This window comes from Gobius niger (genome assembly GCF_951799975.1).
Source record: "Gobius niger genome assembly, chromosome: 11".
NCBI classification, from domain to species: Eukaryota; Metazoa; Chordata; class Actinopteri; order Gobiiformes; family Gobiidae; genus Gobius; species Gobius niger.
In genome coordinates this window covers 17,454,447-17,466,969 of record NC_136862.1, presented here as the reverse complement: position 1 = coordinate 17,466,969, position 12,523 = coordinate 17,454,447, and the positions used below count along the sequence as shown (strand labels likewise).

The window sequence follows — 12,523 nt, the reverse complement described above, 5'->3', positions numbered from 1 at the left end:
ATATAGCCTAACTACAGTGAGTTTCCACCAAAGGTATGTAAGGACAGGAAGTTGTACTGATTGTTTATTAGACCTATTACCATCTTACAAAGGCTTATTACCATATATTCACCATATTGTTATCAAGATAAAAGACAGCTGTTACAGATTTGACAGAACTTCCCTTAGAGATACTTTATTTAGTAACGGAAGTTTTGAGCCAATCGTAAAAGATTGCCTTAGACTCTCGCCAATAGAAAGTTAGGATGTTCCGTGTTTCTCAGTAAGCTCCAAGTGCATTGGATGAAACAAGGAAGGAGCTCTCAGTAGTTTAAGTGGATTTGAGAGGGGCTTGGGAGGAAAACACGGGCGCTATCGTTCTCTCTCCGCTGAAGGTATGGATTTAACAATCTACAAGTTTATTAAACACTTTAATATAATCCAAAGGATTATTACTTATTTTAGTTTTTACTGTGATAAACGATTACGTTTCGTCTGTAATGTTTATTTGGAGATGGTGTCAAAGAAACCACACCAACTCTCAACTAGCGCAACAAACTTACCTTAACATTTGTGTTGTTGGTTGTCCTTAATGTTCACTGAACCATCGTGATGCTCACACGCGAGTTAGTGTGGCACGTAAACACTAGACAGGCGTCAATTTATGAAGAAAGAATATGTTTGGTGTAAAGGTTAGCATAGCTAGTTAGCTTAGCCACTTAGCTTCTTCCCTCTGGAGGCAGTGCACAGCAACATGGCCATAAAATTAGCAGAGCTCGGATCTCCAGCCTGCCGAGCTGCCTCAGTGACAGTGCAGGTGGTGAGGCCAGGCTTATAAACACTCACATGTTTCACCAGGGCAGCCTGGGACAGCTCCCAGCTGACAAATTCACTGGAACTCTTGCAAAAATAGTTTCCTGTTGCGTTAGGAACATGTTTTAGCTTGTGCACAAACAAACGATGCTTGCATTTAACACACACATTTACATTCATAACGCTTGAAATTCTTATTGCTGTGTTTTCTTGGTAAGTTAAGTGTTGACAAAAATAACAATAACATATTTTTGTTTTGTTTTGTTATTGGTACAAGAAGACCTTGTTGTTAAATATTGTCATCATCGTTTCCAAATATATTAGGCCTAATATTTCTATAACTAGTACTTTTCGAAATAGGCATAGGCCTATTCTTGTCAGAATATAGACCATGCTTCATGCTTTGATATTTTTAGATTTAATTAGCCTAGTTTTGTGTGAAGCAACAAGCTACATTCATGATGCATCTCAGATAATGGCCTTCTTTACTGTTTAGTAGGACTCTAATACAATACATTTGAAATATACTAACAGTAAATAGTAAATGGTTATATCTTACAATACTCTCTAAGGATGAAGAACAGTCCTCAGAACGTTTTTGGATTTCTTTCAGAGGTGTGGTTTTGGCGAGGGTATGGAGCACCCTGTTCACAGAGGAGAAACGATGCCTCTTGGACTTCCTGACAGGTATGAACTTGATTATATTAATGGACTGTGATTAAGTTCTGGCTCTGCCTTTAAGGGTTAGTTATTCCCAGATGCAACTATCTAAATCTGTACCAGAGTTTACAAGAAGTTTTTTTTTTTCCCACCTACGTATTAAATTTTAAATGTAATTATTACTTAGCTTCCCAAAGATTATCAACTTGAACAATTGAAATATAATTGCTTAACACTTTCAAGTAAACAGACAACAGGGGTGACAGAGGAAAAACTAATTATTCTGAGAGCTCTCATCACAGGAGAGGCACTTTAAAATTAAAATTGCAAGAAATCTTCTCCATCAACACATGTCTATGTTTGTACATCATGTCACTTCCCCTTTTTCTTTTAAACCTTTTGTATCTGCTGTTGCTGTGTTTTTTTCATGTAACACCCGTTCTTTGTATGATATTTTTTGTTGTGGCCTGTATTGATACTTAACTAGTATTTAGTCAACAATAATTTGGCTAGTACTTTTCCCAAATCGTGGGGGAAAATCCTCCAGATCAGGAGAGAGGTGGAGAGTGCTGCACTGGATCAAAAGTGTAGGCTTAAGTAGAAATCTTCTTGTGAAAAAAAACTTATCAAAATCAGGTGCTCCTCAGGCTTGGAGGGCATAAAATTAGTAAGACTGTATAGAGAAAGCTGGGGCACTTTGAATTTGCGTGGATTTATTGAGGCGTTTCGACTCACAAGGTCTTCATCAGAATTAGTAATTCTGATGAAGACCTTGTGAGTCAGAACACGTCAATAAATCCACGCAAATTCAACTTTCTCTATACAGCTTCATCCTGATCAGGTTGGCCCATGATGGCGATGTGCAGAGTCTCAGCAGCTCAGGACTAACCCTAATATTTGATCTACGCAATTTCGTAGCACTATTGTTCAATGACGTATACACATATTTACTTTATAGAGTTGTATTGTGTTGCTATAGCCTTTTACAAACAATGCGATTAATCTGTGAGTGCCGTAAACTGCTATTGTCCTGCTCTGAGAAGTACAGACGTGTCATAAAAGTTGACGGTACTTTGGATTTCTGATTTATGAAGAACAAAAGCGCAGCACATTTGTGACTTATGACTAGCAACTCAAAGATAACAGAGAAATATTTATATAGAAGTTCGGTCACAACAATATAATTTTCGCCTATGCATGTTTTTTTCTTCACTTTAAGTCCCCAATCTATTGTGCACAGTCATCTGTACAGCGCACATTGATGCACACACATACAAACACCAGCTTACCACGAGTTGACCGAGCCGCACTCAGCATTAGGGCCCTCAAAGTGTCTACCCCGGGTGGGAAAAGTCTGACTGTACGTGTCGTGCATCTTTGCAAAGGACTCACGTGTGACTGAAACTCCAGAAGACATTTCATTGATTCATTGATGGTATAGGATCCTTTGTTTAGTAGGAGAGTTTTCAGTCAGGTTTTGGATGATAGCGGTAAAATGGGAGGGTTTTCTTTGGACATGTTTTTGCCTTCACAGTGGTATTGGGCAGGTGTGTTGCATAAATTTGGAGCCTTTCCGTCTCACAAATCTTTTACTCTTGCTCTAGTCATGCAAACAATGTTGGGCCCGGACTTTTTTCGATTAATTCCGATTAATTATTTACATAAGGTTTAGAGCGATTAAAAATATGAATCAAAAATAATCACACTTATCTTTAGTGGCACTTTTTCAATTAACTTTTTCGCCGCGTAAAGCCAAAAACAATTTTACTTTACTGTCAGACTTGTTTATTCACACAGTTAATCTGACATAAACTTATTTAAAAAGATCATTCTCAAAAATAAATCAAACTGCTATTGTCTTTGAAGTGTTTGAAATGATCACACAGGCCTCGCATCGCCACTTAAGATATGTTAAAATGTAGGAAAATACAAAGAAGTATCTAAAATATACCTCTAAAAAGTCAATACAACCCCCGAAAAAAATGATGCTTCAATGCAATTAATTAATTACAAAGGCCATAATTCATTTTAACCACCACTAATATGGATCATCATGTTTACATACTGTATACTGTACTTTCTGTGCCATTGCCTGAAATAAATGAATAAATTAATGGAAAAAAAAAAATCAGATTGATATATTTTGCAATGTTTGATGAAATAGATTTATTATAGCTAGCAGAGCTCAATATTATCATAATCCAGCGAAACAACACTGGGCAGACGCTCTCCCTAAAGTAAGAGCTTTTTAACTTTTTACATCGAAGTCACTTCAACATTTTACAAAATGCGTACAGCGAGAACCAGCGCTTGCAAATGTACGTTTGTCACTCGGACAAAGCGGGTCCTAAACCGATGTATTCTCTTTGTATTTCTGAGAAAATAAAGACGGATAGCCCTGTGGTCAAAGCGCAAACGAGAGAAGTTTTACATTGAAGAAATGAGCCGCGCAGCTCATGTTTTCTGCCATACGAATGTAGAAATGCACAAATCAGCCCAATGCAGGAGAGAGTGTCTCGCTTTGGTGCTATATTTCATACTCGCACATTTGTTTGTTTGAACTTGTTGAAGTACTCCAGAAACGGATCCCATATCAAATGAAAATCATCCACCTTCCCTTTAAAGCAGTACTAAGTAACTCTTCCCCCTAGAGGCCATAAGCGCAACTGCAGGTGTAGTAGCAAGTTACGATTTTTTAATGTATTAATTGTCTTGGAGAGTAAATACTACGCTGACAGGAAAGGCGAAGGGAGGGAGGGTTACTGTGCATCCAATTATAAAATGGAAACATTTTTTTTCACTCAAACTTGGCTGTAAATACTGTTTAAAGTGACGTTAGCCCGCAGTTAGCTTTGCCCGTTAGCATGTTAGCTTCTTCTTCGTGATTACATTAGTGTGTATTGCTTTCTCCGCACCGGGGGCAGTCAAGTTGCAAACATGGTTTTCTGGCCAGAGACACCAGGGGGAGATGAAAGACCCTCCAATCATCCCATAAACACTTGTATTACCCCCACAGGGACTACGGGAAGGATTTATTAAGGTAAATGAGTTACTTAGTACTGCTTTAAGTTTTTTCCAATTGAACATGCTTCATTACATCAAGTAACAAATCAATGTAGGTTGGCGTTTTTCTTCCATCTTAGTAGGATCAGTCTTCGAGAAAAAACTTTCTTGCTTGTTAGCAAGATTAGCAGTTACTGGGGGTACTCCAATGGTGCAGGATCAGGGTGTAACTATATTCCACAAACATCAGACATCAAGTTTTAGTCCAGTAAACCGTTCCAAAAAGTCTGAGCTAGTGAAGCCTGGTCCTGGCTGCACCGGTAACAAGCTCCAGGGGACCAAGCGAAGGCACACATTCTAGAAACTGAACCCTTCCTCAATGGATCCTTCATAAGTGCAGCATTCATGTCTGAGCTGGGAGGCCGAAGAGGAAAAGATGGGAACACCGATCCAACACGGACCGCAAATAAAGATTCTGACGCAGCCGATTAAAAGACGCAAACACACCTTCAATAAACAAATCCTGTATCGAACGCTCTCCCCCGGGCCGAACCCATGATAAAGTGCAGTCAGGGTTAACACTGAAACACCTCGCCACCCAAAATGTCTTCCAATTTGAAGCCAAACCCCAACAGCATGAGACCCCCGAGACCCGAGACCCTGGGAACAGCAGTCCCCAGGGAAGACCAAACCAATGTCCACAACGAGGCAGCACGACAACCCCGATTACCCCAACCCAGAACTGTGAACTGTTACATTGATTTCTTGTCACAAAATAAATATTGGGTGTCATTATCGGTATCGGTTAAAATTTCCATCCCTAATTATAACAGTATATTACCATCATCAAGTAGACAGAGCAAAAAAAGAAAGAGAAAAAAAGAGTCTGTGCAGTGAAGTAGTTTGTTTACAAATTGCGGCTGTGTTTTATGTCTTTTGCTGTAATCCGACAAATCTAATTGATTATACAATGGAACCTTTTTATGGGGAGGAGGCATCTGTTTTTAATAAGATAACGGCTATCTCTTCTTTTTAATACTTTCCACTATGTGTGCGCTGCTGCTTGGCACAGCTTTAAAGGAGTGAAGTCACCAAGATAAAAAAAAAACATGCTGATTTCCTTATTACACTTTGACTGTGTATGATGCAGTTGAAGTAAATCTATTACAAATAAATCAAAAGTTATCTCCCAAATATGTTTTTTGGTTGTTACTGCCCCCTTCTGACTGTGTAGAATGAGATTTCCAGCTAAAGATCAGATGCTGTGAAGAAATTTTACACTAAAGACTTATTTAGATGATTAGATTTTTTGATCTTCTCCTCATTGTTGACCTGCCAATCCATCCAGTTTGTTTTAGGGACCAAACATCTTTAACATAGATCTTTAGTGAGGTGCGGTCAATGGGTATATGGAGCTTTTCAGCTTGATCTAAGATTAACTCTAAGATGATGTGCTGTGTGGAGAGAAACTGGATCCTTGAAAAAATTGCAAAAGTGTAAAAATACAAATTGTTAATCTGTTCCTGCCATTTGGTCCTGAGTGCGCGCGTCTATTTTAACAGCATGCCACCAGTGTAATCACAACTGCTTTAACAAGGTGGCACTGTTGCTTAGCTACTGGGCTATTCATGAACCCTGTGAGGCTGTGGGGAGGGAGCACTGCTTCCCCCTCCTACCACAAGACAGCCGTGAATGCAGCAGGGCAAGCAGTCGCGGTGGATACAATCTATTGGCTTCTGAGCGCTGCTGCTAAAGTCACCAGCCCAAGTGTAGCCTGCACTGCCTCGATCAGTGTATTTGTAGATCGACCGCTGCCATCGCCGCTGCCCTCCCCTTTCAATGGTGTGGGCAGAGTGGGATGGAAGACTGCATTGGGAGCCTTTTCATGGACATGGTCTTTGCTGTTGGTTTTGCTCCTGCACCGACCTGGTGACAACAACATGCCGTTAAAATGGAAAAGCGGTTCTCCTGTCAGCTGGAAATTCCCAGTGCCAGTCCTTAAGACATCCCGGTCCTCACCTCTTTCGCCCGCTTACATGTGAGTATGAGCTACGTCGCTAAGCCTCTTTTTATTAGTGCTTCAGAGGTGGATTAGTCTGCTTTGCTACTCCGAGGTTGCACTGATTGGCAAATGTATGAAAGCAGTATTTTGTGAGAGAAGCTTTAATTGGACAGAATGTGACTGGAGCATTGTAGCGTGTGATAGGATTTGCCTTGTCCAGCATGCGTTTTACGGCTATCTGGCTCTGTGCTCAGCTCCTGGGGCGAGGGGCTGCTTTTGCGGCAAGTCTGGACATCTTCGACTCTTGCCCTCTTCCAGCGCCTGTGTTTATTTGGGAGAGGATACTCAGCAGCTTGGGAGGAGCCTGCCTTTGTCAGGATGTCTGGCGTGCCCTGGTTTAGAAGCTATTGTCATCTGCTACTGTTCAGGAGGGGGAAGGGTAGAGCGCCTCTCATAGCCGTGCACCAGCACCCTCTCTGCCCTTTCATGTGCTGCTCAAATGGACAAGTCAAGTGTGGAGTGGGACTTTTGATTAGTCGCATGGAACTGGCCTACACAGAGGCGGCCAATTGTCTGCTATTAATTAGCTCTCATCTTTCACACAGGCACTTATGATCCCATTGATCCCACTCATTTAACTTTTCAGTAGTGTTGTTGTATATTGTGAACTGAAACATTAGAGGTAGATACATCTTTTACACTTGAATTAACTGGACCAAGTAAAATCACTCTGTAAGCAAAGCCATGACTGTTTACTACTGACAATTGATTCACTTATCTTGATGTTTTTAATATTAATTTAAGGCTGGCATTTCAGCTCTGTGTACACTGTGTACAGATACGCTACGCAGTGTTTGACAAACAATTATGTAAAACATGACATTTTTACTTATGTCCACATTTGCACTGAGAACTTTGTAATGTCAGCGTATTCATGTTGTTGGCATCTTGTGTGAAATGAACCGCTGCATTTGTAATATAGCAGCACCTAGCATCACAAAGTGTTGCGAGCCTCCAACGCCGTCTCAAATACATGTGCATCATGTGCAGATGAGTGGCAGCAGATGGAGTTGGCACGTCTTGTCTTCTCAGGAGAGTATAGGGCAAGTGGAGTGTGCTTAAAATCGGAGGCTCCACCTTTTTCTCTTCGGTGCGCCACAGCCCCACAGCGCCATGCACTACAGACCGCTGACTATTTTAAACCAGCTATATCATGAGCGCTGTTTTCAGAGGCTGATATCAGACTCCCAATTACAGGGTACTTTCTTTCATAGGTCTGCTTTTAGGACTCGGGGTGCACTATAGATTATTTATTTTTAATCCAACAGAGACACATTTTAAACTTGGTGAAGTACCATTGATTTCACATCCTGGAGAAATGTTTGTGCAGCTCATGAAATAATCTGTTCAGAAGTCTTGTTTCTGTAATTCCACAAAATGTCCTTCAAATGAATGTCAGCACTCTGTTCTGCACGCGGATCCTGGCTTCCTACAGGGGTTTGGGGCTAAGCACTTAATGTGTGTGACCGCTGTCGTGGGTAATCACCTCATGGGGATGTCCTGGTGAGCGAGCTGTCCTCAGTGCCACCGCCCTGCTCCGCTGCAACCACAGACCTTTGGTACAGGTCCTGTTCTCCTCATATGCTGTGTCCACTGTCTATGGCGCAACACCGCTGAGACGTCAAAGGCCAAACCACTCATTCCCAATGCTTTGACCATCATCATTTGTCCGAACATGTGTAATCACCAAAATAAAAACTGTGAATTCCCCCTTATAGTGTTTTGCTGCGATCCCTTCAGCCCAAACTTTACGTACAGTTAAGTCACAGCCATGTCTTGCAATGGTTAAGAAGATGGATCAATTGCAACTCCTCTTGTCAACTAACGTGGTAATCGATTAATCATATCTTAATGAATGATCAATTTTGTTTGTATTGCACTTCACTTGTCCAGGAAATTCCAAAGTGCTACAGCAGGTGAATAAAATAGAGTAAAAAAAACACCATACTCTGCAAAACGGAGTGGCATTTTACACTATTACAACCTATTTGTAACTTGGTCAAGCTGATTATGAACTTAACCTAAGTGAACTCCTTCTGGATGAAGTGTTACATTTTGCCTCACCCTCACGTCTTTATTGGAGTGCTCGACTTTGAGTGAACATGTGTGATTTGGCTGTCTCCATATCATGCTCTGGAAAGTTCAGTATAGATTGTGTCGCTTTGCCCGGCTTCTGCATCCCCTTCCTCCACAGTTATTCCTATTGAGCGAATGTCAGCCCAGATATCGACTACTCGTTGTGAAATGAAATGGGAGACCTGTAGTAATAACCTTGCTAAAACATTTCAGATGAGTTGGAGCTCCATTGTTTGTGTGAGCAATATTAAAGTCCCATCTCTGGCACCACATCAGGGCTCTGGTTACGTGCGTTCTCTCCCATACACAGACACAGAGCTAGAGAAAATAAATAAATGCAGTATCCGAAAAAGTCATGCAGCTTAATCCTCACCTGTCCTTTTCTTCTTGCTGAGTGTGGAGATTTTGAACTGAATGCTGATGCTACATTGCGATCATTTGTTTCATTTAGAGAGCAGAAAGCCTTTGTTCAGGCCAGTCATGTTTTTGCTCATCCCTCGCTGTTGTGGAAGCATCCTACCTTTAAATAGTTGGACAATGTAGTTTCACTGTAGCTTTGTGTCTTGTCGCTATGTTCAGAAAAGCTTTTAAAGGGGGCCTATTATGCAAAATCGACTTTTTCAAGCTTTACATCATGTTATTAAGTCATTCCCTCATTAAAACCATGCCTGAAGTGTTGCCTTGGCACATTCACGTATTTTCGAGTAATCTGTAGAAACTCTGATGGCAGCCATTTTAGGGATAAAACGCCTGATTCCTTCAGGAAACGCCTTCGACCTCCAGGATACGCCTCCGACCTTTCGTCACCAGCCGAGTAACCAACCACTGCTCCTCAGCAGAACCCCCTCCCCGCAGTGTCTAGCCCTAAGATGTAAACAGAGTCATCATGGATGATTAGCTTCATGTGTTGTGAACCGGAGCCACAGCAGACTTTTACAAAGACACACATCAGTGTTTCTGTTACCGAAACACCCAGGATTAAAACCGGTGACAGGAACGCTTATTTCAGTGTCTGGTTCTGCGCTGGGCCTTGATGATGCACAGAGCCTCCGGAGAAAGCTAATGCTAAGCTAAACCTCGAGTCATCACGTGAAAACGAGAGATATGCACACATAAAGTCAATAAAACCACCACACACATAAAGAACCGTTTAACAATGATCACACACGGAGCCAGGCTTGTTGATTTGGAAGTTTATTGCTCACATTTCATCTACAATGGGTCATAGCCGAGTGGTTTTCTCCCGGAGCTAACAAGCTAGCCGCGACAAGCTAACGGGAAAATTCACTGAATACAAGCATATTATGCATTGAAAACGTCACTAAAACAGGCAACTGCTTGAAGCAGCCTTTATGATGATCACACACGGAGCCTGGCTTGTTGATTGTGTAGTTTATTGCTCACATTTCATCTACAGTGAGTCGTAGCCGAGTGGTTTCTCTCGGAGCTAAGGCACTATTAGCCGCGACAAGCTAACAACCTTCACCTTCACAACATTCATTGAAAACAGGCAGCACATTATGCACAAATAACGTCAATAAAGCCGGCAACTACTCGAAGCAGCCTTTACGATGATCACACAATGAGCCTGGCTTTACACATTTGTGGTTTATTACAGACTTTTCATCAACAATGAGCTGTAGTCGATTATAACAAGCTAACGGGTAACCTCGAAAAACCATTGTCCACTTGCACAGATAATGTCCGTCTTTGAATCGTATGGGCTCCTGCAGATCCTGGTGTCGTCCATGGGGGTATAGTTAGAGATCCATAGGGCATGGCAGATGCAAAGAGATAGCCTCCAAACAGCAGTTATTTTTCAGGCAAGAGCCCCTTCCAAGCGTCCGGTGTGGAAGGTTCGTCTCCAAATAATATCCTGTGTGGCCATTGTTCACAAAGTGATAAACAGTAGGTCCTTTCCAACAATAAAAATTAAAATGCACCGATCGTAGTTTCAATACTTGAGACAACGAGCGGAGTGTTGTTGTGATGCCACAGACAGCGTGTGGAGGGGGCGTGTCGGAAAGGGTCAGAGGTTCTTAAAGAGACAGGGGCCTATTTCAAGTCATTTGCTAACGCCATTTTGAAAGAGCAATTTTATACAAGGCAGTTATTCTAATTTACTGCATTGACAGACCAACAGAAGGTTTCGTCATCATTGTAGTGTCCTATAGACTGGTGCTATGTGGCTGAAAAAAGCATAATACCCCCTCTTTAAAGTGGTGACAGCTTTTAAAGATATTAAAAGTTTAAATTATTAACCAAGAGTGTCGAGTGCAGTTTAAGGACAAAGGATATAGTTGCCCTGCTCTGGACCAGGTTAAGTCCCCGTCTAAGATAAGAGTTTTTTTTTTTGACCAATCAGAGGTTATGTTTGCTGATGTGGGTTGTGTTGACAGGGTTTTATTTTTTGTTTTATTTTTTGTTTTATTTTCTGTTTTATTTTATTTATTTTTTTATTTTTTATTTGTCTATTTTTTTTCATTTTTTGGGGACTGCTTTTTACGCAGTTTTGAGCCTCTCTGCCCATCATAAGGGAAATGGGGATGTGGGTAAAAAAGAAAGGGGTATAAAATGAAAGTGTAACATGCAAAAAAGTGCAAAATGCCAATGTAATGTAACACTTCAATAAAAAAATTGATCACAAAAAAAACGTTGCCGATGTGTAGAGTAGATCGAGGAGCAGGAAAAGTGGCTTGAGAATTGCGCCCAAAGTTGCAGCACCTTTTCAGACCTGTGTAGATACAGATTTCAGTGGCTAATTCCTGAATCACACAATATGAGTGTTCAGTTCAGACACACTGTTCTGTTCATGGCGCTGCATGATATTCATCATGAGTTAAGTGCATGGATTTTTTCTCAGTGATATTCAGATGAACTGTCTCCATTGGTGTCTATGGCCGTGATTTGCTGCTAAGTGCTGACTCACCTGTTCTATGTGAACATGCTCAGAGCTCCACACAGAAATCCAGCGTTAACACAGTCAATTGATCACACTTTTCATTGTATTGCTTATCCAACGACACTCCTGTCAGATAAGAGAAACTTATCCTTGATGATATCAACCAGCTTCGCAATACAGGATGCTTAAAAAAAGAGACCATGGCCCTCAAACTGACAACTTATTTATCAAACATCAAACTTTTATTACTGTAGAGATCATAATGCTGCAGTTGGCAATGTCCAATAGTTGAAAATGTAAAGGTGCGAGTTGTTAATTCTCCATTCTATGAATTAGAGTTGGAAGATTGCTATACGATTTGATAGGGCACAAATACTCCAATAACTGTGTGGAATGTCTCCAATGAATGCAAAATCCTTCACGCTGCTGTGCCACGCCTCAGCACTCATTTGAACTACACTGACACCATTCCCTACAGCTTTGACACGTCTCTGATAGAACAGACACAGGCCTTCAGTTCACACATGCTTGCTTGTGTAATATTATATATATGGTTCTCTATAGTATGTTGTAACCTTGCTCCATTTGATGCAATCGGCGAGCCCTACTTCGGATTACAGTCTTGGTCAACAACAGCAATCCACCCACACGGACGTTTCAGAAAACTGTTGGGTGAAGCGATTGTTCTAATAACTGGGCTCTAATGTTATTTTTTAAGTGTTTACCTTCACCTTAAAGCACTCTTTCATCGTGGGCTAAAATCTGAGACGGACAACATAGATGCTTAACCAGTCGCCTGTTAAACGATTATTAACGGTGATTAGGGTGTTTATCATAGATTCGCATGGACGTGTCAAGCTACAGTGGCTTTTAAAATGTCAGGAGACCTCATCAGTAATGGGCTTTTTAGACATTAGTCACACCTGGTCAGACTGAGAGAGGTCCACACAGGAGGGCAGTACAGTCAAGCATCATTAACACCAAGAAGTGCACTTCAGCTGTCGCCGGCCGCACTGCCTACGTCTGCT

General features: G+C 41.3%; 1 protein-coding gene across 4 annotated transcripts in view; it reads left to right on the top strand.

Annotated features, from left to right (window-relative positions):
* Positions 1–295: 295 nt before the first annotated feature.
* Positions 296–12,523, top strand: part of klhl13 (kelch-like family member 13) — a 35,077-nt gene continuing 22,849 nt past the window's right edge. For 2 of the 4 annotated variants that reach the window (XM_079565507.1, XM_079565506.1), the window contains exons 1-2: positions 296–374; positions 1,406–1,479. In XM_079565507.1, the coding sequence (XP_079421633.1) occupies positions 1,427–1,479 (53 nt within the window). In that variant the 5' untranslated portion in view covers positions 296–374; positions 1,406–1,426. Of the gene's footprint in view, positions 375–1,405; positions 1,480–6,075; positions 6,494–12,523 lie in introns of those variants that run through there. The other 2 variants (XM_079565508.1, XM_079565505.1) reach the window with 2 other exon arrangements.